This window comes from Cyprinodon tularosa, unplaced genomic scaffold (genome assembly GCF_016077235.1).
Source record: "Cyprinodon tularosa strain WSP-4 unplaced genomic scaffold, ASM1607723v1 ctg41, whole genome shotgun sequence".
Taxonomy (NCBI): domain Eukaryota; kingdom Metazoa; phylum Chordata; class Actinopteri; order Cyprinodontiformes; family Cyprinodontidae; genus Cyprinodon; species Cyprinodon tularosa.
In genome coordinates this window covers 1,286,652-1,309,302 of record NW_024039130.1, presented here as the reverse complement: position 1 = coordinate 1,309,302, position 22,651 = coordinate 1,286,652, and the positions used below count along the sequence as shown (strand labels likewise).

Genomic DNA, 22,651 nt, shown 5'->3' with positions numbered 1-22,651 from the left:
AGGATGGCGTCTGGAGGGGAGGGCCACCGACATGCTCGCTCCCAAACCATGCCCATCATAAGGGGCAAGAATGCCCTCATGAACCCAAAACTGCTGCATATGATGGAGACAGGTAGAACGCAAGCTTAGTTGGTGATGATGCTGCTTTCAGTGGATTGATATTACATTTTCATGTTTATTTCTGTTTCTAGATGGAAGCATTCAGGATGGTGACACATTGAGTCCCACAGACATTGAGGCCAACTTGTCCACGGAGGTGTCTCTCACCGTGCTGGATGTGCTAGAGCTCTTTGTTCACCACCATAAGGTAGGTTTAATGACGTACAGGCTAAGCTAATACACAGTTTCTCATTTTTAGCATTAATTTGTTGGAGTAGACATGTTTAAGTAATAATAATAATAATAATAATAATAGATTTTATTTGTAACGCACCTTACATTTCAAAGGAATCTCAAAGTGCTACAGAGACCAAAAGAAGAAGAAAAAAACAAAGACAAAAATAATAACAATAGTAATAATAAAAACAAAGAACAAACTGTAGGGCTTACAGCAATACATCCTACACCGAGCGGCACCAAAAACCAACAATTGAAACCAACAATTAAAACTACAATTTAATCTCAAAGTGCTACAGAGATTAAAAGAAAAAAATAAAAGAAAAAATAAAGATAAAAATAATAATAATAGTAATAATAAAAAATAAAGAATAAATTGTAGGGCCCACAGCAACACATCTCGCACCAAGTGGTACCAAAACCAACAATTGAAACAACTGTCACTTTGTGGCAGACAAAGTGAAATCTGTGAATGTTTAATATATAAAATATTCTAATATTATTTATATTTAGTTTTTTTTTATCTAATATTTTTTTATAAAAAAGAAAAAAATGGGAGTTGTAAGCAACTCTTTCACTATTGTGTACATGGAGGGAGTAGGGAGTGTAGGGATTCAACAACATATTAGCTAATATCTTGCTGCCACCTGGTGGAAAGAAAAACAGTTTCACGAGTGAGCTTTTGTTCTATAAAGGTTGATCCATGTCTTTTGACTTTTTTGTTTTCATCTACTTTATTAACTGTTGTTGCAAAGTTAGGTTTAGCCCATATATACAACACAGGGGTTTAAATGTATAAGTAGACCAAGAGAGCAGTCAAGGTGAAAGAATTTGAGGAATGAGAGAACAATTGAAAGCAGTGACATATTAGTTTTTGCTATTTTTGGGCAGATTTGTATAAATAGCTCTACATGTGTGTATACAAATGCAGAGAAAAGCCAAACTGAACAAAAACAAGATGTTGGCCCATACAAAACGCAAAACAACAGTTGTAAGGAATTCAATTTCTGTCTGATTACCTAAATTCAATGATGTAAAATTTTATTTTCCATATTTGCCTAGTATACGTCAAATATTTGCCAGAACTCAGACTTTTATATAGGGGTGCACCAATGGCAGCTTCTGGTCAACTGATGAACTGGTGAACTAAAAACGTCCGATCTGCTGATTCCAATTCTTTTTTAGAAATAGCACTATTATGTTTTATAATGTCATAATGTTAATTACATGAAATAATAAATAAAAGGTTGCATGTTGCATAGAGTGTGAACTTATGTGATTTAAACAACCAATATGCAACTTGTATGACTGCTGGGGGAAGGCCTGAGGTGCTCCCAGGCCAGGCGAGAGACATAGTCTCTCCAGCGTGTGCTGGATCGTCGCCTGGACCTAATCTATTCAATCTCCATTAAAGAGATATTCAGTAAGGAATTAGGATTTAGGAAACATTCTATGCAGTACAGAAAATGCACATTACACATTAAAATCATCCTATCAAATGAACCAGAGCTGGACATAAAAATTTCTAATGTTTTCTTCTCACTTTAGTGCTTCAACTAAATGAGCTAATCTTAATCTCATTCAAGAAAAAGTGGATTTGCACAGACAATTTTAAAAAGATGATTACATTTGTTTTGGGAAAATCTGACCTAATATGAAAACAGTTTGCTTTCTTAACCTGATAACTGGATGTGCCACTCTCAGCGGCAAATATTTCCATCAGGTAATAACAGGCACTCAGTCTTTGGAAGCTGAGCAGTATTTTGCCATCTTTTCTTTGTAGACCTGTTTAAGGTCATAGAACATTATCTCAACTTCTGTGACCAAAGCTCTCTTGGACTCACTTTGTTGGGCTGACCTCTCTGAGAAGGTCTTACGTGCTTTCATGTTTTCCATATTTTTAAGATTGTGGCTTTTGTGGTGGTTCACTCTGGTACCAATGCCTTGGAAATGGTTTTGTAACCATTTCTATACTAATGCACTTTACTGATATACTGAGGAACAGTGCCTCACATCAGAGTGGAGGGTTTATTACAATTTCTTCTTAATTCAGAAATGGGAACAAACATTTTTGTACATAGATTCAAATAGGTTTACTTGATTCCTTTGATAAATTGATGGTTGGAAAACTAATCTTTGTAAAACCATCAGGGCTGATATTAAATTACATTAAAAAGAAACTAAGCAATGCACATAACAAAAACAGCCACCTTTAATCAATCACTTTAATCGATATACTTTATCTATAGATTTCTACGCATTTAACACAGGGCTTATATTAAATGATTCATGCTGTGATTTTTTTTTTCTTTTTTGCACACTATGTATTGTAATTTTCTTAATATATAATCAGTAAAATTTACAAACAATCCTCAATTCCTATCTGTTCCTTTTACTTGTAGTTATTAATAACTAAATAACATGCATTGTCTCCATTATTTCTTTTATTCTAACTCACAGAAGCAGTTGCTGCAGGATGAGGGGCAGAACACATTGATGAAGAAGGTGCTGGACACCTACTTGCTCTTCTTTCAGATCAACCAGTCAACTGCCACCCTGAGACATGTTTTTGCTGCACTCAGGCTCTTTGTGCAAAAGGTCCAGCATACTTCATTCAAAGACGCACAATGTATTGTAAACACCTATTTTTTTTTCCTAATTTGATATTCGGTCTAATCCTTTTTCATTCTGCAGTTTCCCAGTGCATTCTTTCAGGGTAAGGCAGACCTGTGTGGTTGTCTATGCTATGAGATACTCAAGTGCTGTAACCATCGATCTAGCTTGACCCAGACGGAGGCAGCTGCCCTGCTCTATTTCTTTATGAGGCAAAACTTTGAGTTTACAAAAGGCAAATCAATTGTCCGCTCACATCTGCAGGTCAGTGACTTCTGGTTTACTTTAATGGAAAACAGTGTTGCTTTAGTTCCATGCTGAGCCGTTATCTGTTTATCTTCAGGTTATCAAAGCAGTGAGCCAGCTGATCGCAGATGCTGGAATTGGAGGCTCAAGGTTTCAACAGTCCTTGGCCATCATTAACAACTTTGCCAATGGAGATGTGCCACTCAAGGTAAAGCAAGTTAGGTTATTGAGAAAGATCAAAATGCTCTTCTTTCCTAATTCATAGTCTTGAATACATAATCCCTCTGTATAAGGGATTGCTGCAAAGTCAATGGCACAATGCAAGCGACTGCTTACTGTTGCTAGGTGCTCATCTAGGAGGAGTGAATTCTGCAAGTCGATAACCTGATCCAATCTGCTAGCTTTCCTTTGATTCCCTAAAATGTTTTACTGATCTTCAGTAATGTCTTTTTTATTTATTTTAAATTCACTCTATAAAGCACCTTGAGATGACAAAGGTTTGAAAATGGTTCAATATAAATAAACTGCTTGGTTTACTATTGTTTCAGAACACGCAGTTCCCCGCTGAGGTGAAGGACTTGACCAAACGGATCAGGACCGTCCTGATGGCTACGGCACAAATGAAGGAGCATGAGAAAGATCCAGAAATGTTGGTGGACCTGCAGTACAGTCTGGCTAACTCCTACGCCAGCACACCTGAGCTCAGACGCACCTGGCTGGAGAGCATGGCTAAAGTTCACGTCCGGAATGGGGATTTGTCTGAGGTCAGACATTTTATACCTCTTTGAGTATTCTCACCTCAGTAACTTGTCAAGCACTTTTAAGATGGGGTTTCCAATCAGGATCAATTTTTATTTTCCCATCACATATCCAGATAAGTTAGAAATAGACATTTATCAATACAGATTTTTAATCCTATAAAATATAAATGAGGTGCTATAACATACCAACCTAGTTTTTTTTTTTTGTCCCAGTATCACATGGTCTACCTAAGAATCATGACCGTGATCCACCTAACCTTAACAAACAGGAATTGAGACCATTTCTTGTTTCTAATGCAGCCCATAACGTATTGTGGTCATTCTAATTCTTCTGGAAACCACATGTTTTAAAGTCTAGATCTTGTTTCAATTTCAATTTTTGGTCTTGACATTTCTATTGTTTGGGGAAATGAAATAAAAAGAATGGAAACATGCTGAATTGACCAAAGTTATCTGAAGATATGAAGTATATTGTGAAACAACTTTGACTCACAACAAATGTAAAAAAAAAATGGAGAACATGGTTTAGAAACTAGTGGTGCAACACCCAATACTCTAAAAACTTCTCCAAATCTACATATTAAACAGCAGCTGACTGCAGACTCTACCCAAGTAAATAGCCTCCCTAATCAATTGAACAAAACTATAAAATACACAATTTTTTTTTAACAGTGAGCACTTATAGCATCGCCACAGAATTAAGCAAGTATTCGGAATTTCTAAGCTTAATTAAATGAATGGTCTACATGACATAAACATAACTAATACTTCGCGTGCCTTATTATTTTTGTAGCAGTTGGAGTCATTGCTGCTCTATTTGATAGTAAAGTTATTATTCTATGCAGCTTTTTCTCAAAAGCTACAGTACATAGCAGTAAATATTTTAACTCTAAGCTATACATTTCTAAACATAAAAACATCTTGATGCAAGTATCAAAAAACAGATCAATAATACATAAAAAAATTTGATATATGATAAATAACAATTTAATTAGTCTTGTTTTGTAGATAAAGAGACTTGGTGAGAAGGAGCAACACAATGGGCTTCACTCCATCCCAATTTTCAAACATTTCCATTACTACTTTTTAAGTACTGATAGTGGCATCTGCTCAGGAAAAGGTAGAATCACAGATGAGCAGTAGTAATATGCTAATTAAATTGTCATTTATTCATTTCAGTTTTTGTTATTTTACCATTTGTTTAACTTCTTTTAAATATTTTACTGCATGAATCATGATAGGTATGATCACTTCCTATTTATATGGCTTTTAAGGCAAACTGCATTTAATGATGTGCATTTGTTTTCTTCATAGGCTGCTATGTGCTACATCCACATCTCAGCCCTGATTGCAGAATCACTTAAAAGAAGAGGTTAGTTTAAACCTGGTGCTACTTAAACTGGACAAGCTTTCTTTTGCAGCATGGGTTATCTGTGTAATTGTGTGCCAAAAAAATCTGTGCATACCGAACATACATTTCTGTGCATCTCTGCTTACATGGTACGTTCATCTAACGTAATCATTGAAACTTTGAGGCATCATTCCTTTCTGAAATCACAGAGGAATATGTGTGCATTTGGACAGTGCAGATGGATTGGAAGATGACTGAAAGAGAGTGAGGCTGAATTACTTTTCCACAAAGTTCTAAAGAGCTCTAGTTCTTAATAATCAGTCTTTCCTGGTTTCTTGTAAAAAAAAAAAAAAAAAGAGGCTGATTTCTTCATGTTTGCATGTACTTCCTTGTCATGTCTCCTCGTCGTTTCCATGCATTCACATATAGAGCATGCATGTTATATTTTTACAAATGCCTGCCACCTATTTGCAAGCACCTTACTAACTCGGCCTGTTGCTACCATTGCTTAGCTGCTTACGCTCATGTCCTAAAGCATTAAAGATGAAAGCAAGTGGATTCAAATTTTAGTAAACCTGCTGCTCCTCCTCCCCTCATACCAAACAGGCTACTGGAGAGCTGACAAAGCCGGGATTTCCAGTGTGTCCCCTCAGGAGAGCCCTCTCTTTAACTGTAGCTCCTTACTAACTTCCTCCCGAGATCAAGACAGTGAGTGTGTGCGCCTGGGGTCCTGTCGGGTGGAGGGGCGGAAAGTTGTAACATTTCGTTCTAAGGTTTTGATATTGGGAGAAGAGGAGTTTTTTATTATTTTATTATTTATTTTTTTTTTTTACATCCTCTCTGCAGTAGAGCGTATCCTTTCTCTCAGATCATCATTCTAGCTTTGATTGCAGGTGGCTTGTTGGAGGAAAAAAAAGATTTTTCACTGCCTGCCTGGTATTGTTGACACCAGTTTTGCTTAATAATCTATGTCACAAAAAATGCTCTTAACTGGTCACATTGAATTATTCAATTGTGCACGTGTTTAATATAGTCTGTTTAAGAATAACAAATCTTAACTTATTCTATTATAATTTTATGTGATAGTAAAACAAAATAGTTAGCACAAATAATAGTTTTGTTGAAAGAAATATCTGAAAAGTGTGGTGCGCATATTACTTTAGCCCCTCTGCATTTCTTTGCAGTTACAGCCTACAGTTGTTTGGGGTCTATTTTCACCAACTTGTACATGTAAAGTGTGACATTTTTGCCATTTTCTTTTTTGTAAGCTAGATCCCCAAAATCAATTTATATAAAGAGGATAATGTATTTCTTTCTATTTCATTGTTATGGTTTTATTTTGTGCTGTTCTCTCACAGAAGATCATGATAAAATACAAACAAGTTTTTTAACAAGAAACAATTATTAAATGTCGAAGGGTTTTGAATGCTTTTACAAATCACTACATGTTTCACTATTTATACTGTGGGAAGCTCATGAATAAGATCTGTAAATTTATAAAGAAGTTGTTAGCCCTAATGTTAGTTTTATATGTTTGACAATCTAGCATCCTTCTCCATGGGCTGGGCGGCATTTATGTGCATTAGCCCCAATGTTAAAGAGGAAGGTGCCATGAAGGAAGACACTGGCACACAGGATACCCCGTACACTGAGGTGAGTTATCTCATTTTGCAATAAAAACCCTACACTGGACAAAATTAGCATTTCATAATAATTTATGTTCCTTTTAGGACACTTTAGTGGAGCAGCTGGAGCTTTGTGTGGACTATCTGTGGAAATCTGAGCGATACGAGCTTATTGCTGATATAAACAAACCAGTGATTGCCGTCTTTGAGAAGAGGAGAGACTTTAAGGTCATATTTCAGATTTGTTTGTGATTTTCAATTTGACACTATTGTATTGACTGATCTGGATTGTTTCAAAATTCAGTTTGATTAATTGACATCTGTTGCGGATTGCTGCTATATAAATAAACTTAATTCAGGTGAACAATTTCTTACTATGTTTGTGTTATTCTGCGTCTACAGAGGCTTTCAGAGCTGTACTATGACATCCATCGCTCCTATCTGAAGGTGACAGAAGTGGTGAACTCAGAAAAACGCCTCTTTGGACGCTATTACCGTGTGGCGTTTTATGGACAAGTGAGTAGCTATTAAAATTCAACAATGGAACAAAACTGCTTAACATTTAAAAATAGACATGATTAAAAGGTATAGTCGAGGATTTTGGCGAATTTTTGAAAAAAAAAGCACATGCCCAACCTCTGTGCCCACTCTAGAGAGAAGACGCCTATTAAACGTGTGCAAGAGCATGCACGAGCCCATTTCTCCTTGTGCATTCTGTTTAAGAGTTGCTGTTTGCATCACTCATACAAGCTTACTTTCCAAAAGACGATTTGCAATTTTTCAACTTGTCAGACCCATTACTGTTAGGTGAAAATGGGGACAAGCACATAGGACAACCTTAGTTAAAATATCACCAGAATGATTGACAGTTAGGAGGACAAATTATTTTGATAATCAACCTGGAAAAAGAACATCCTATATCTTTAAATGTTTCCAAGGTATGTTTACAGTGGGAATCCAACCTCCGAAGTGATAATGTGCCTGTACAGCTATGGTTGTTGTCATTTAGGTGAAAGAAAAAAAAATTATTAATTTCAGCTGCCTTGGGATCAGTGGGATTTCAAATTCTACTCTCTAGTCTGTTTAGACATAACTGGAAAGTAAAATATATATTTTTTAAATATATATATCTTCCATCAGTATCTTTAATTTCTCTGTTTGCTCCTTTCTTCTCTGTTTATCAAATTCTAAATCAAGATTGCGGTAAGTTTTGGGTGCCCTTTAATCTTCATTTTCCTCTGTGCTAACCATTCTTACCTCTCTTGTCCGTTTACCAATAATAACATCTGATACTCTTACCCTTTGAAAGGTTGTGTGGCGTTTGTTGTGGTTCTCATTACTCCCTATAATGCCTGATGATAATATTATTTTTTTCCCTAAATATTAAGAAAGATTGACATAAGACACCCAGTTTAAACAGGAAGATCAACATAATATACCTAACCTTTGACAGTTTTCCCATTATTGATTTAAAAATTTCATGCAAACCTTAACACAGATCATGCTTTTGTTGCAGAGTAAAGTCCTTTATTGCATTGACAATGTGCATTATCACCTGTTTATTTGCAGCTTCAGTGACTCAAAATATCTGTTGCTGGATCACTGAAATCTAAATTAAGATAGCAAGAAGGTTGGGTTATATTTGATCAGTTGTTGATCAGTTTTCTATTTATGTGTGTGGCTGTAGGGCTTCTTTGAGGAGGAGGAGAGCAAAGAGTTTATCTATAAAGAGCCGAAGCTGACAGGTTTGTCAGAGATCTCCCAGAGATTACTAAAACTCTACTCTGACAAGTTTGGAGCTGATAATGTGAAGATGATCCAGGACTCCAATAAGGTAATGATGAAACTGAACTATTTACAGAAGAGATTGACTGCTTGGTAGTATTACATGTAGATGTAATCTAAAAAAAATAATTGAACACCCTAGGCAAGCACTTGCAATCTTGGTAAAGATTTTTAAAATGCCTACATATAAATATATTGTTTTTAACTTATTCTCCCACTATTTATTTAAAATAAAATAAAAAAGAGTCTCTCACTATTTTTAAATAATGCAATCTTTAAATTTAGCTCTTCATTTAATGAATTAAAAGCTTTTTCTTTTTTAAATCCCCATTCTCAATTTTCCTAAAAAAAAAAAAAAAAAATTAATATTGACTAAATATACCAGAATCTTAATTTTATAACTCAAGCCTAAAATTATTTGCTTCAGTATAGATCTGATGTGACACAGACTCATTAACTCAGAAACTAAAATTAAAAAGAAGAGGCAGTTGGAAAGGAAATACTCCTTATTTTCTTGCTTTTTTCTTATATCTATAGTCACAGTGAGAGAATCACAGAGATTATTGTGAGACAATGTTAGCAAACAGTAGCTTGGATCTTGCAGGCTACCACAGGGTGTGCCATAGTCAGCTGAGACTATTATTGAACTTCTTGGCAAGAAACAGTCTGGGTTTGGTTTAAAACAAATGATGAATGTGTTTAAAAAAAAAAAAGGCTCATTCCTATCTTCAAATACAGTATGTTGGAGGATCTGTGATGCTGTGAACTGAGGACTCAGAATAACCTCAAATATTAGTCAGAAATTATTTGTCTAGGGCATTACGGTAATTAAGTAATTGCAGTAAGGTTTTCCCTTTTTAAATAAATCAATTCACTTCATAGTAAAATGATGCAATGTACAAAATAACTGCCAAAATAAATCTTTTAATATTTTTAACATTTCTTATATTTTTGCCAGTAAGTGGAAAAGGAGCTGAATTAATGCTGAAATCTTATTTTTTTCCTACATATTATTTAATACAGGTAAATCCTAAAGACCTGGACCCGAAGTACGCCTACATTCAGGTGACATACGTAGTGCCGTACTTTGACGAGAAAGAGCAGCAGGACAAAAGAACGGATTTTGAGAGACATCACAACATCAACCGCTTTGTGTTCGAGACGCCCTTCACTCTGTCAGGAAAGAAACACGGTGACGTGGAGGAGCAATGCAAAAGACGCACCATACTGACCAGTAAGTATTTGCTCATCTCTTTATTATCTTTATTTTTACCATATTCCTCTTGAAAGAAGTAATCAGAATCTAGTTTCTCAGTTTTACCTTCTGTTTGCCATCTTCGAGTAATTGGCCTTGGCTAAAACCTATTGGCTCCTTAAGCTTTGAAGCTCCACTGGTGGGGTTAAAGATTTAAGAGTTAGAAATCTGACAGCCCCGACAGGATACATTAAAATTTGCTCACATTTTGAAAAAAACAAAAAGAATAAGGCTAGTTTTTGTATGACCCTTTTCCCTCTTTGCAGCAAGCTCCAGCTTTCCTTATTTAAAAAAGCGAATCCAGGTGGTGGAGCAACAAAGCACAGAGATGAATCCAATTGAAGTCGCCATTGATGAGATGTCACGTAAAGTCTCTGAGCTCAACCAGCTCTGCAACATGGAAGAGGTAGACATGATCCGATTGCAGCTAAAACTACAGGGCAGCGTTAGTGTAAAGGTGAGTACTCCTTTAAAAATACTAAATAGTCTAGGGTAAATTTCTGCTTTTATAGCTTCTGATTGTTTCTTTGCAGGTGAATGCAGGACCTATGGCTTATGCCAGAGCATTTTTGGAAGAGAAAAATGCAAAGAAATATCCTGACAACCAAGTCAAACTCCTGAAGGAGATATTCAGGTATGATTTTCCATTCTCTCTTATTATTACAAGTTGTTTATTTAAATTCGGGATCTTTGACCTAAATTTGTAACACTTAAATGCCTACATAAGTAAAGCATATTGTTATGATTAAACATACCATTCATATGGATCAAAATACTGATGAGCAAAATCTTGGAGCAGGATTATCGGTGATGAAAACAAATGTAGGGGTTGATTTGAAATTAAAAGATGCCTTAACGGCTGAAATTCCTCAGCATGTCATTTAGCTCAGCAAAGCCTGGTAACAAGCACCTCATTTGATTCAAGTGGGTTAAAAAAATGAATGCACCTAAAAGTTGCTGCATAGTAGCTCTGAAGAACTGGACTTGGGTACCTCTGCTATAATGTTAGGTATAAATCCCATAACAAGGTATGTGATCAAATTAGCTAGAATTGTAGCCATTGTTAGAGCAAGGGCTGAAACAGTTAATCAGATTAATCATGATTAATCGATTATTGAAATAATCGTCAACTTATTTAGTAATCGATTAATTGTTAACTGGATTGTAGAGATTCTAAAACATGAATTTAGTTGATAGAGCAACCCACGGTAATTATATCCAAAAAAACAACAACAAAAAAACAACAACAATAATTTGCATTTGAGATTTTAAAAAAAGTAATTTGTCTGTCAACATGCTCTATCCAGAACTCCTCAAGTGGTTTCACCTGGTTAAATTTAGCAAAAAAAATCTTCTTTAAGGAACCTTTGGCTATCCGATTATTAATCGATTAATGGGGAAAAAAATAAACTGATTAATCAATTTGCAAAAATAATTGTTAGTTGCAGCCCTAATTAAAGCTATTTCACATCATCAGTAGCTAACATTCTAACATTCCAATAAATGATCTACTTCTTTAATTGTCCTATGCAGGCAGTTTGCAGAAGCCTGTGGACAGGCTTTGGATGTGAATGAGCGTCTCATCAAGGAGGATCAGCTGGAGTACCAGGAGGAGATGAGGGCTCACTACCGGGACATGATCGCTGAGCTTTCTGGCATCATGAATGAACAGGTCTCACATCACAATGAGACATAACTGCTGACTTTATTACCATTTTGTGCCGATTTTAAATGCCTTCTGCTTATTTGCATTGTGTTTATTCGCATTGCATCTGCACTGTATCTTTTTATTTGCATTATTTTATCCAATATTCTGCAATGGATTCCATGTATTGTTTAAACTGTACCTTTTTATGTGTTTTTTATCTTTTGTAGCTTTACAAAATTTTGGTTTTTTAAAGTGCCTCCTTTCCATCTACTCTTCCTAAAACTTCTTCGCCATCTCGAAATTCATGCAACCCATCCAGCCTCGTTGTTGCATGCTTTGTAAACTAGCTATCAATCCATCAGAGTCTTAATACACTTATTTTCCTGTTCCAACTCAGACTTTTTGTCTTTGCTCTTGCCCAGATTCCTCACACAAGACAACCAGGAACAGAGCGACACAGCACCTACTGAAAAGCCTGTAGAAACAGAAATTCCTTGTGCGAGTTTGAGCCTCAGCGTTGCTCATTTGATTGTGTTTGATTGTAACTTTGTTTTACTGCTGCATGGAGCAGCACTTTAGTGGAACTGTGACCGGCGTTTCTTAGAGAAAAGAAAGGAGAACAAGTGTGTAGACCGTGGTTGTGGTAGTCTGTTTGTCATTGTTAAGTTTAGACTTTCTTGAAAAGAGGCTAGGCTCCTGAACTGTTAGCTACTGTTTGTATTGATTTGGTACAGATGCCCCAACCCTGCCAGTTTTTTCATTATGAACTGAGAAATATACAGAAGATTCGTTCAAAGACACATGCACCTTCTCTCCAAAACCCCCTTACCCTCTGGAGTACAGTGACCTTATTGAGGTGAAGGCGCATTTCTGGTGCATTTCTTATGCACATATTTTCAGTTTTTGGTTACCTATGGAATCCCAATGTGTTTCAAACTCTCTAAGAAGAATAATGTGAAAAATAAAAAAGGGATTTGATTAGAGGTCTCAATAATGTGAGGTATTAAATGGACCTCCAGTTACTATCTGAATGTAGAGCAGCTCCACATTGCTACTTTTTATCTTTTAAACATCCTGAACAGATATCATTGTGCCAATTTTCAAACAAAAGCCAGAAAACAAAAAAATACGTTTTGTAACATTTTTATAATTGAGATGACATTGTTAGCTATTATTTCATGTTTGAAATTGTAAATAAGAAGTATTACTATTTAAAAATGTTTGAAATGTCTCATTTTATAAAATATACATTATATTAATATTTGTTTAGCTGAATTTAAAACAAACAAACAAAAAAACAACTAAAGTGTTATGTATGAGATTTGAATAAAAATTTGTTAATGTTAAAGGACTGTTTGATTCATTTTTCTTTGCATTCCTTTATCTGCTTTCTGGATGTTACCACAGAAGGATTCCTGTGGTTGCATTAAAGTTCCAGTTCATTTCATCTTTACACAGTCCTTATACCTCATAATCTAGATTATTTCTTGTCATCTTAAATGAGATTAAGGTTTTTAAATCAAATCTGTGCCTTATATCAAATAACGTACCACATGTAGCAGTCTATTCCAATAGGTACTGTATTAGGAGGTTTTGTATTATCTTTAGGAAACCTTTTATGTCTACTTTGGGTCTGTGTCTAACAAAGGTGGATTGGTATAGCTTGTTTGCACTAGTTCTAACTTTAACAGTGTGTTTTATTTATCCATTTTTACTACCTATCCCACTTTGCATATGTGGCTCTTGTATTTTAAGTTGATTATTTCAGTTTTTTATTTGATTTATGTTCTGACTTATAGACATTGTCAGTATTATTTGAAATGTAATTGTTTCTTGATCTTTCTATTATTCTTTTTGAAAAGCATTTTTTTTATGTAGGTTATTTAAATTAAAGTGCCTTCTAAGCAGAGGTATTGACTAGCTAATGATATTTGATTTACTATTTAAAATGATGTAATAAGAGAGAACAGAATATAAAGTTCATGCAAAATCTGGTATTTTAAATACTAAAATAATAACAGAAAAAAAGATTAGGCAACAAGATACTGTTTCCATATTTTTTCTTCCTTTATAAACCAAGTCATACACAACAAAATACCGGTATACATGTTAAAAACTGTGAAGTAGCTCCATTGAAAATATCTGTTTCAAGGTCATGTTTGGAACATTTTCTCTCTCTGGACATGCCCAAGTTTTCATCTCCTGGTCCTTCCATAACATTATGGAACATGGTGACAGCAGGAAATAAACAAAGGGGACCTGTCCTGTTGTTACACAAGCAACAGGCATGATAAAACCCCCTCTGTTTTCCAGTCCTGAAGCCGACATAAGAAGACAGTGTTTTAGAAAGATATTTTTTGTTTTAGATATTTAAGGTTGGTTCTAATTTTATTAGAAAACATTATACTGACTCTAAAACAATCATATGTTTCACCCTCTTTAGATATTTTCCCCATAGATGTCTGTCAGCAAGCATTCTCTTCATTGGAAGATGCAAAAAATATATTGTAGATGACGTTATCCTTATTGACTGCTGTCTTCAACAGGTTTCAGTCCTGGACCAATCCCCGCCTCAGTCCAAACAGGTTAGCCATTTCTCAAACAAAAACAACTTAATTAATTCACTATCCTTGTCCTCATGATTTTTACACACAGACATCATGGAGCAAGTTGCATTTAACATGAGTTATTAGGATCAGTGGTTAAATGCAGATGAAGATTGTCAGTTTTGTCTTGTTTTTTTTTTACCCCATATTTTAAGTCACCATTTCCATCTCAGTTTATGTATATGTGTGCAGTGGTCTTGTACTCTTGATTTAGTGAAAGATGTTCAAATGTGTGAGTAAGGAAGGGCACAAAATTGTGTTAGTCTAATTCTGTTACAGAAAGCACAGCAAGAGGCTTTAATAAAAGTGAAATTACTTTAATTGTTACCTTACTCTCCAGCAAAGTTTCCATGGGATCTAATGACATTTTTTCCGATTGTTAGGCATAATTACTGACCATGCAAAGAGAAAGAACAGAATAGCGGTGTTTACTTATTGATGTCAAGCCTGAGGTGAGGACACTGCTTATAGAAAGAGGTTAAGTGGCCTGGATCATAATATCGTCTCCTGCCTCGGATACTATCTCTGCCTGATAAGATAGCTGACACATTTATATCTCCGCCTCCTCACTCTCGCTCTGTTGCACACCACAGGTGAAGAGGATAGAGTTGCACTGACCTCCTTTGATACAACTTCACAAAGTATTGTTGTCCAAGCCAGTTTTTACCTCTTCCTGTTCCATGTCTTCCACCTCCTTTTAGCTCACTAGCCTGTTTAGAGAGCTCATACTTTGGATTTGATTGTTTTTTTCTCCTCTACTAACTGGTTTGATTTTGTCAATTTTTCTTGCTGTAGCTTAGCCTCTGAAAGGGTTGGTTTGCTTATATCTACTGTAGCACTACTTACAGTTTGAGGACAGACAGCAAAATCTGCCCAAGTTACTTCTTAAAACAGGTAGTATCTGATTTCTCTATGCAACTGTAGTAGGAGTTCAAAATATTGTGTTAAATTCTGCTTTGCACAACTCCTTTCAAAGTTATTAATATTCTTTGTGCGTCATCTTATTTGATGCATTACAAACTCCCCCTTCAAAATATTTTATTCGAATATTATGTGATGGAGTTGACTAACATAAATAAGAGCCAATTGTGAGTTAAGAGGACAAATATATTTTAAAAATAATAAAAACTTTCCTGTATTTTGCTTCTTTGATTTTTCCATTAAATTTGACCATCCTCCAAAGTCAAAAGCATGGTACTGGTGCTATTTTTTTTTTTTTAACACTAGGTAGAAAAAGCCATTGTGTTTTACAGAAATGTGCTTTGTCAGCTTTCTGACTAGCATCATTCTATATGAACGCCATGTTTTCTTTCACCAGAGCTCCTATCACATGTTTGTTGGCTCTCCTATACCTGGCCTGTTTTTGACTGCATAAAGTGATTTCTCTAAGCACTTTCCTAACAATAGATTGTGTTTAAGCAATATTCCAATTGACTGGCATGTTTTAGTAGTTTTGTAGGTTTGTCATACATACTCTTTCCATTTTCTGATTTTTCATGGAATAGTACTTTAATGTTTGGGATAGTGTTTTGCAACCTAAACCTGTTTGAAATTGTCTTTAACTTCAACTTTTTAATGAACCTTTAATGAATATTTAATGAAATATCAGCTGTGCTGCTGCCATCAACACCTTTGTTTACAGATGTTGGAGATTGGCCTGTTTTTCAGTGTAGTCCTGTTTCTCTGACTCTGACTAGCTGGATGTGTGCTCTCCTCATCCTCTGACATTGGAGTTGGGTTGGAGCTCGTCTGCCTGGCTGTGTGTTTCCTGGACAGGGCCACATTTTACAGTTGCCTTTTGTATTTCTGCTTCTTTCTGTATGTCTGCTTCTTTTTAATTGAACCCCAGTCGGCCTTGGCATATGGCCGCTCACACTGAGTCTGATGCTGCTGGAGGTTTCTTCCTGTTAAAGGTAGTTTTTCCTCTCCACTGTCGCTACGAGCATGCTTATTGTGAGGGATTGCCTTCGAGTCAATGAGTTGATGCAGTCAACTGGTTTTCCTTAGATAGAAAACTTTAAATCAATTTGACTATAAGATCTGGTGGAATTGTAAAATTCCTTGAGATGACATGTGTTGTGAATTGGCACTCTATAAATAAATGGAATTTAATTAATTATAGGCATACCTGTAGTTTATTAGCTGAGTTCCTTATTATGGTTTCTCCTTATAAATTACATCCACCTAATACATTGTAATCTGTTTGGCGATTTCTCAGGGCACTTTATTGCTCTTAGTTTTCTTTAAAGATATATAACAAAGCGATAAATAAAAACACATTGAGTATTTTTTTAAATGCTTATTTTTAAATCTTACAACATTCTCCTCCTACAGCCTCTCAATTATGCCCTAATTTGTTTTGTTCTATTTCTGATGGCGTAATATATCTAAATCCCAATTAATTGTAAAAAGGTTGAATGAGGTGCCAAATAAATCTGACCTAGATATTCCTGCATAGTTAAGCTGTTGGTTAGGAAAACAGGATAAACCAACATAACTACCAACCACAACAACGGCAAACACTTCTTGTTTGGGTTCACTGTTTTTGGTCTCCAATTAAAGCTCTTGTGTAGAGCGCATTTCATTTCCGACCCCTGCTTGGCTTTCATGAAACTAAACTCCAGGGCTGATAAATAATACATACCCTGTGCGGTGCTGGCTGATCACTGGAGCTTTGTCAGCTGTATAAGTGGTGAAAGGCGACATAATCTTCCCACATTAAGATCTGGACTGAGATTGAGACACATATTAAGGGCCTGGAGACGCACTCAGTTGGAAGACAACTTAAGTTTCCTAGAAGCAGCATGTTAAATCCCCAGCAGCAAGGTGAGCTCCTCCTGCATGATCACCCTCCAGTATTTGGGAAGCCGTGGTACTGGCAGCGCAGCAGCAGCACCATGGAGAGCACCCGCAGCCTGGCACTGGTCATAATGGAGATGCGCGACGAGATCAAGAAGCTGGAGGAGGAGAACCGAGAGCTGCGAGGGGAATGTGGTCAGCATTCAGCAACAGGAGGACAAGCCAGCAAGGAGTCCATCCCTGTAATTGAGCAAAAGGAAATGTTGGAAAATCCTTATGGCAACCTGAGAAGGAATACGTCTGCGCCCGTCCTAGAGGGACAATACAAGGGTAGGGGCTTTAAGTTTTAGGCAAAAGTGCTTTGCAAACATCCAAAGTTTGGTTCTTTGAATTTTAATAGTGCATTAGAATATCTTAAATACTAGTTTTAGTATTTATTCTTTCATTTACCTCCCGATGTATGCAGGCAGACACAAAAATCAATTTAGGTTTGGCCATATCCTGGGCCATTCTTAGCTATGCATATGATTTGATCTTGAATATTTCCCAGTAGCTCTAGCTAAGTGTATCTCTTGTCTGAAGGAGAAGTTTTCACAGCTTCAAGCCATTAACAGGTTTCCACCCCTATTTGGATGCAGCTGTGTGTAAAATTTTCATTTATTCCCCTTTTCAGCAAAAGTGTAAAGTAAAAGTGTTATCGATCCAGAGTGTATTTCACAAGAAAATGTCTAATGGCTTTGTTACAACCGCATCTTTTTCCTCTTCACATGCTTCCATAATTACTCAATAGGTGAAGAGCAGACTTAAAAGTGCTTAAAAGTGAACTGTAAATCTCTGCAGATACACTATATTGCCAAAAGTATTTGCTCACCTGCCTTGACTCACATATGAGCTTAAGTGACATCCCGTTCCTAATCCATAGGGTTCAATATGACGTCGGTCCACCCTTTGCAGCTAGAACAGCTTCAACTCTTCTGGGAAGGCTGTCCACAAGGTTTAGGAGTGTGTTTATGGGAATTTTTGACCATTCTTCCAGAAGCGCATTTGTGAGGTCGCACACTGATGTTGGACGAGAAGGCCTGGCTCTCAGTCTCCGCTCTAATTCATCCCAAAGGTGTTCTATCGGGTTGAGGTCAGGACTCTGTGCAGGCCAGTCAAGTTCATCCACACCAGACTCTGTCATCCATGTCTTTATGGACCTTGCTTTGTGCACTGGTGCACAGTCATGTTGGAAGAGGAAGGGGCCAGCTCCAAACTGTTCCCACAAAGTTGGGAGCATGGAATTGTCCAAAATGTCTTGGTATGCTGAAGCATTCAGAGTTCCTTTCACTGGAACTAAGGGGCCAAGCCCAGCTCCTGAAAAACAACCCCACACCATAATCCCCCCTCCACCAAACTTTACACTTGGCACAATGCAGTCAGACAAGTACCGTTCTCCTGGCAACCGCCAAACCCAGACCCGTCCATCAGATTGCCAGATGGAGAAGCGCGATTCGTCACTCCAGAGAACGCGTCTCCACTGCTCTAGAGTCCAGTGGCGGCGTGCTTTACACCACCGCATCCGACGCTTTGCATTGCACTTGGTGATGTATGGCTTGGATGCAGCTGCTCGCCCATGGAAACCCATTCCATGAAGCTCTCTGCGCACTGTTCTTGAGCTACATGAAGTTTGGAGGTCTGTAGTGATTGACTCTGCAGAAAGTTGGCGACCTCTTCGCACTATGCGCGTCAGCATCCGCTGACCCCGCTCCGTCAGTTTACGTGGCCTACCACTTCGTGGCTGAGTTGCTGTCGTTCCCAAACACTTCCATTTTCTTATAATACAGCTGACAGTTGACTGTGGAATATTTAGGAGCGAGGAAATTTCACGACTGGATTTGTTGCACAGGTGGCATCCTATCACAGTTCCACGCTGGAATTCACTGAGCTCCTGAGAGCGACCCATTCTTTCACAAATGTTTGTAAAAACAGTCTGCATGCCTAGGTGCTTGAATTTATACACCTGTGGCCATGGAAGTGATTGGAACACCTGATTCCAATAATTTGGATGGGTGAGCAAATACTTTTGGCAATATAGTGTATTTCAGTGTAATCAATGTCATGTTGGGATATTTTTAACCACCAAAAATCTGTTAGAGTAATTTTACCTCAGATTTATTTATCTTACAAAGATGGTAATAGTCCCAATGTCTTTAAAACAATAAAAAATATTGACACATGGCTGTATAACTATTGGTTTGAAGTAGAAAAAAAATAAAATAAAAAAGTGCTTACCGCAATAGTTACCTTTTCTTCTTGTTTTTTTCTTTGCTACAAGAAAATACTGCCATGACTGTAAGAAGGTACTCCACAACCTCCAAACCCCCTGAACTGACAGAAAGAGATCGTAGAATTGACAAGAGCCTACAAAGTAACTCAGGTTGGGACAGACTACATGAAGACGTGTTTGGAGAAGAAGAGGATACCAACAGCCAGCACTCTCTGAAGGATTTCATCCATAAAAACAGGTACAAAGCCCATCCGCAAGAGTTGCATGAAAAGCCACAACCATGTTGTGGCTACATTGAAATGATTCTTGTGATTTTTCTTTTCTTTTAGAGCCAAAGTAAAGACTGTGACCTTCCTTCTGCCAGTTGATGATATTTACACCAGCCGGCCTGTTCTGACCAAACACCAAGAGGAGTCCAAATTCACTGGCCTGGCTTCAATAGCCGAGACAGATTCTTGAAAAACACTTAAAAATCTTGGGACGCATCACTGGTAGAGGTTGAAAGTACAAACTGGAACTCTGCAGCCTCATTTTTTTTCTTGCCCTCCTTAACTAGGTCACTTTAGATTGGGCTCCTAATGAGTAAGTAAGCAAACCGATTTTTATCACACCTGACCAAGAAACTGGAGTCTCTGATTACAGGTGTTATTTTCATTTGGCCATGGCAATCTATGCCTAGTCAACAGTGATGAGACACGGGCCCCACTGCAGAAAGGATCAGGTTTCCAGACTCCTCTCCCGGCCTGGGCTGTGGTTTCAGGGTGACACGTGTGGCAGTCCTTTCAGACTCAGCTTTGGTTGCTAACTCAGGCCATGCAAGCAATGTCCCATTTTTTATTTATTTATTCCTTTTTTTTTTTACAAAGTAAACTTAAAACATATAGCCAAGCTAAACTGTAACTCCTATATTTCATTGTTCCTGAAGATTTGCTATAACCCACCTAAATTTGAAAGGCTTAAACGCAGCAGCAAATTGTGTCCATGATCAGGAAGCTTTTTCAAAAATAACTCACACATATTATCAAAATTTTACTGTTTAAAAGCTAAAAATAAAATATAAAATGATTGGTTTCCTTAAGAAAAATTGAGCCACATGTTTTTTTTTCTAAATCAGAATATTTTTGTTGTTGGTATAAATAAAGATTTTTAATGTTCCTTAATGCGTACTGTATGTCTTTCACTGAAATTAGAACTTTACAAAGTATTTAGATTCTAGTTGTTTAAAAAACAAGAGGTTTATATTAGGCTCAAACCTGAACATATTACTATGTGATTTTTGTAGGATATAGTCTTCTATTATAAGACACAACAGTTTGTGATATCAAAGAAATTCTGCTTTGGTTTAAAGACATTTTCTATATCTAAAGGAATATACACTATAAATTCTGTTGGAATATTTGCTAGAATGTTTGGTGAATAACCTTGGAGTAAATATATCATCACATCTAATTAAAAAAATAGTACAAGTTGGCCTAGTCAAGTTTCTTGTTACGGCCAAAATCACATTTAATTTCCAGTTATTGCATTTTCCATGTTTGAAATTTCAGTGTTTAGATTTTCAGTGTCTTAATTTTCAGTACCAGGACTAACATTCAGTATCAATCCAAGCTGTCACTGATTTATCCATTTTTATTTGCAAAGTATTTAGATAACCATGTATCTTTGTCCCCCAAATTATTATTTTTTGTCTAATAGATAAAGCCCACCAAAATATGTTGTTGTAATAGGACAAAATGTTCTTCAGATTTAGAACTGACTTTGCATTGGCATTGTATGATTGGACCTGTTCTGATTACTTGCTTCAGTAAGACCATATGTAAAATGGACTTTACTAAATCCAGCCACCTTACGGTGGCTTTGGCACGGCTTTGGCATTTCATCAATCATTCTAAAAAAAGGATTTTTTAGAGGTTGATTCAGGGCAGGCTTTTAAAAGCTGTTGCGTCACTTTTTTCCCCATCAAAAGACTATATTTTAAAATAGACCCCCCCCCCCAAAAAAAATAAATAAATAAAATTAATTAATTAATTAATAAATAAACAACAAACAAATAGATAATTTTCATTTTATTTAAATAATCTGATGGAAACGTTAAATCCTGTATTTTTTACAGAAAACAGGGACTGGATCAATGACCAACCTCAATACCAAAGAAAACAAAAAGAAAAAGGTAAATATTGTTTCATCTGACTTAGGTTAACTTTTACCAAATATTATTAAAGAGTGAAACAAAATCATTTTAGATTGTTTGTGAATAGAAAATGAATGTATTTTATTATTCATCAGTAAACAAAATTGGGTGCTCCATAAAAAAATTAAAAGGCTAATTTAGAAATACACAAAGATAGGAAAAAAGGTATTTAAAAAGAAAACATAAGAATAGGAGACTGTAGAAGGAAAAAAAAAAACTGTGTCACTCTGAATGACCTCTATTGTCATTAACAAAACAACTTTGAGATAACCCTAAACATGCTCATTTCACTCAATATTTCCAAAAAGAAAATACATATTGTTCAGCAAGATTTTAACATTATAAAGTGTAATTTGTTTAAGATTGGCCTGATAACACCCTTCAGTTTGCAAAAAAAAAAAAAAAATCTTGAACCAAACTCACTTGACTTTTTAACCTTTTGTCCAAATAACTAGAAGTAGGGCTGCAACTAACGATTATTTAGCAAATCGATTAATCTGTTGATTATTTTTTCGATTGATCAATTAATAATGATTAATTAAAGAAGACTTTGAGCGAAACTTAACCAGGTGAAACTTAAAGTTTTCCACGTCAGTTCTGGATAGAGTATAATGACAGATGAAAAGTTTTTGATCTTAAATGCAAAATGTTTTTTTTTTTTTTTTTTTTTTTACAATTTTGGTACAAATGCTGCGAAAGGTGGTTTTCTCTGTCAACTAAAGACATGTTTTAAAGTCTCTATACTCCATCTAACGATTGATTACTAAATTAGTTGATTATTTCATTAATCGATAAATCCGATTAATTGTTTCAGCCTTAATGAAAGGAATCGTTTTTTTTAAAAAGCATAATCCTAAAAGCTTTTATAAAGAGTTGTAGTTGTAAGTTTTTTTTAAATCTGGGTCACTAGGAAGGATTTTTATATTATTTTTGAAAACTTAGCATTTGTCTAGGAAAATTGAAAATGCAGATTCTTTAATCTCCTAAAGAGATTTTTTTTTTTTTTTTGGCACAACTCTGAAAACCAAGAACTTCTTGAAATGTCTTAATTTGTCAAGAAATAACTTAATATTCTGAAAATTTTTAAAACACTGCTATTATGTCTCCTCTCTTCCTGAGAAGTCAGAACTGTCTTCCATCAAATGAATGAGTCAAAAGAGTACCAG

At 36.0% G+C, this 22,651-nt stretch overlaps 2 protein-coding genes across 9 annotated transcripts in view; both read left to right on the top strand.

Annotated features, from left to right (window-relative positions):
* The window catches only part of dock10 (dedicator of cytokinesis 10), an 88,657-nt gene extending 75,721 nt beyond the window's left edge, over positions 1-12,936 (top strand). For 5 of the 8 annotated variants that reach the window (XM_038298581.1, XM_038298580.1, XM_038298585.1 and 2 more), the window contains 18 exons: positions 3-112; positions 192-307; positions 2,797-2,934; positions 3,031-3,213; positions 3,293-3,403; positions 3,744-3,959; positions 5,271-5,328; positions 5,914-6,015; positions 6,854-6,960; positions 7,038-7,160; positions 7,335-7,448; positions 8,130-8,135; positions 8,620-8,766; positions 9,741-9,951; positions 10,239-10,429; positions 10,506-10,606; positions 11,506-11,644; positions 12,043-12,936. In XM_038298581.1, the coding sequence (XP_038154509.1) occupies positions 3-112; positions 192-307; positions 2,797-2,934; positions 3,031-3,213; positions 3,293-3,403; positions 3,744-3,959; positions 5,271-5,328; positions 5,914-6,015; positions 6,854-6,960; positions 7,038-7,160; positions 7,335-7,448; positions 8,130-8,135; positions 8,620-8,766; positions 9,741-9,951; positions 10,239-10,429; positions 10,506-10,606; positions 11,506-11,644; positions 12,043-12,090 (2,221 nt within the window). In that variant the 3' untranslated portion in view covers positions 12,091-12,936. The remainder of the gene's footprint in view (positions 1-2; positions 113-191; positions 308-2,796; positions 2,935-3,030; positions 3,214-3,292; positions 3,404-3,743; positions 3,960-5,270; positions 5,329-5,913; positions 6,016-6,853; positions 6,961-7,037; positions 7,161-7,334; positions 7,449-8,129; positions 8,136-8,619; positions 8,767-9,740; positions 9,952-10,238; positions 10,430-10,505; positions 10,607-11,505; positions 11,645-12,042) is intronic. The other 3 variants (XM_038298583.1, XM_038298579.1, XM_038298584.1) reach the window with 3 other exon arrangements.
* A 3,967-nt stretch (positions 12,937-16,903) lies between these two features.
* On the top strand, positions 16,904-21,273 carry LOC119792128. The gene is made up of 3 exons (XM_038298611.1): positions 16,904-17,355; positions 19,343-19,532; positions 19,624-21,273. Exons 1-3 carry the CDS (start codon positions 17,031-17,033, stop codon positions 19,751-19,753), a joined length of 645 nt encoding a protein of 214 aa, XP_038154539.1. The 5' UTR covers positions 16,904-17,030; the 3' UTR covers positions 19,754-21,273.
* Positions 21,274-22,651: the final 1,378 nt, after the last annotated feature.

Bases quoted from the DNA above. Each gene is read 5' to 3' on its own strand.
- LOC119792128 (XM_038298611.1), top strand. From the start codon at position 17,031: ATGTTAAATCCCCAGCAGCAAGGTGAGCTCCTCCTGCATGATCACCCT. The intron at 17,356-19,342 runs GTAGGGGCTTTA...CTTTGCTACAAG, and splicing joins CCTAGAGGGACAATACAAGG to AAAATACTGCCATGACTGTA. The intron at 19,533-19,623 runs GTACAAAGCCCA...CTTTTCTTTTAG, and splicing joins GATTTCATCCATAAAAACAG to AGCCAAAGTAAAGACTGTGA.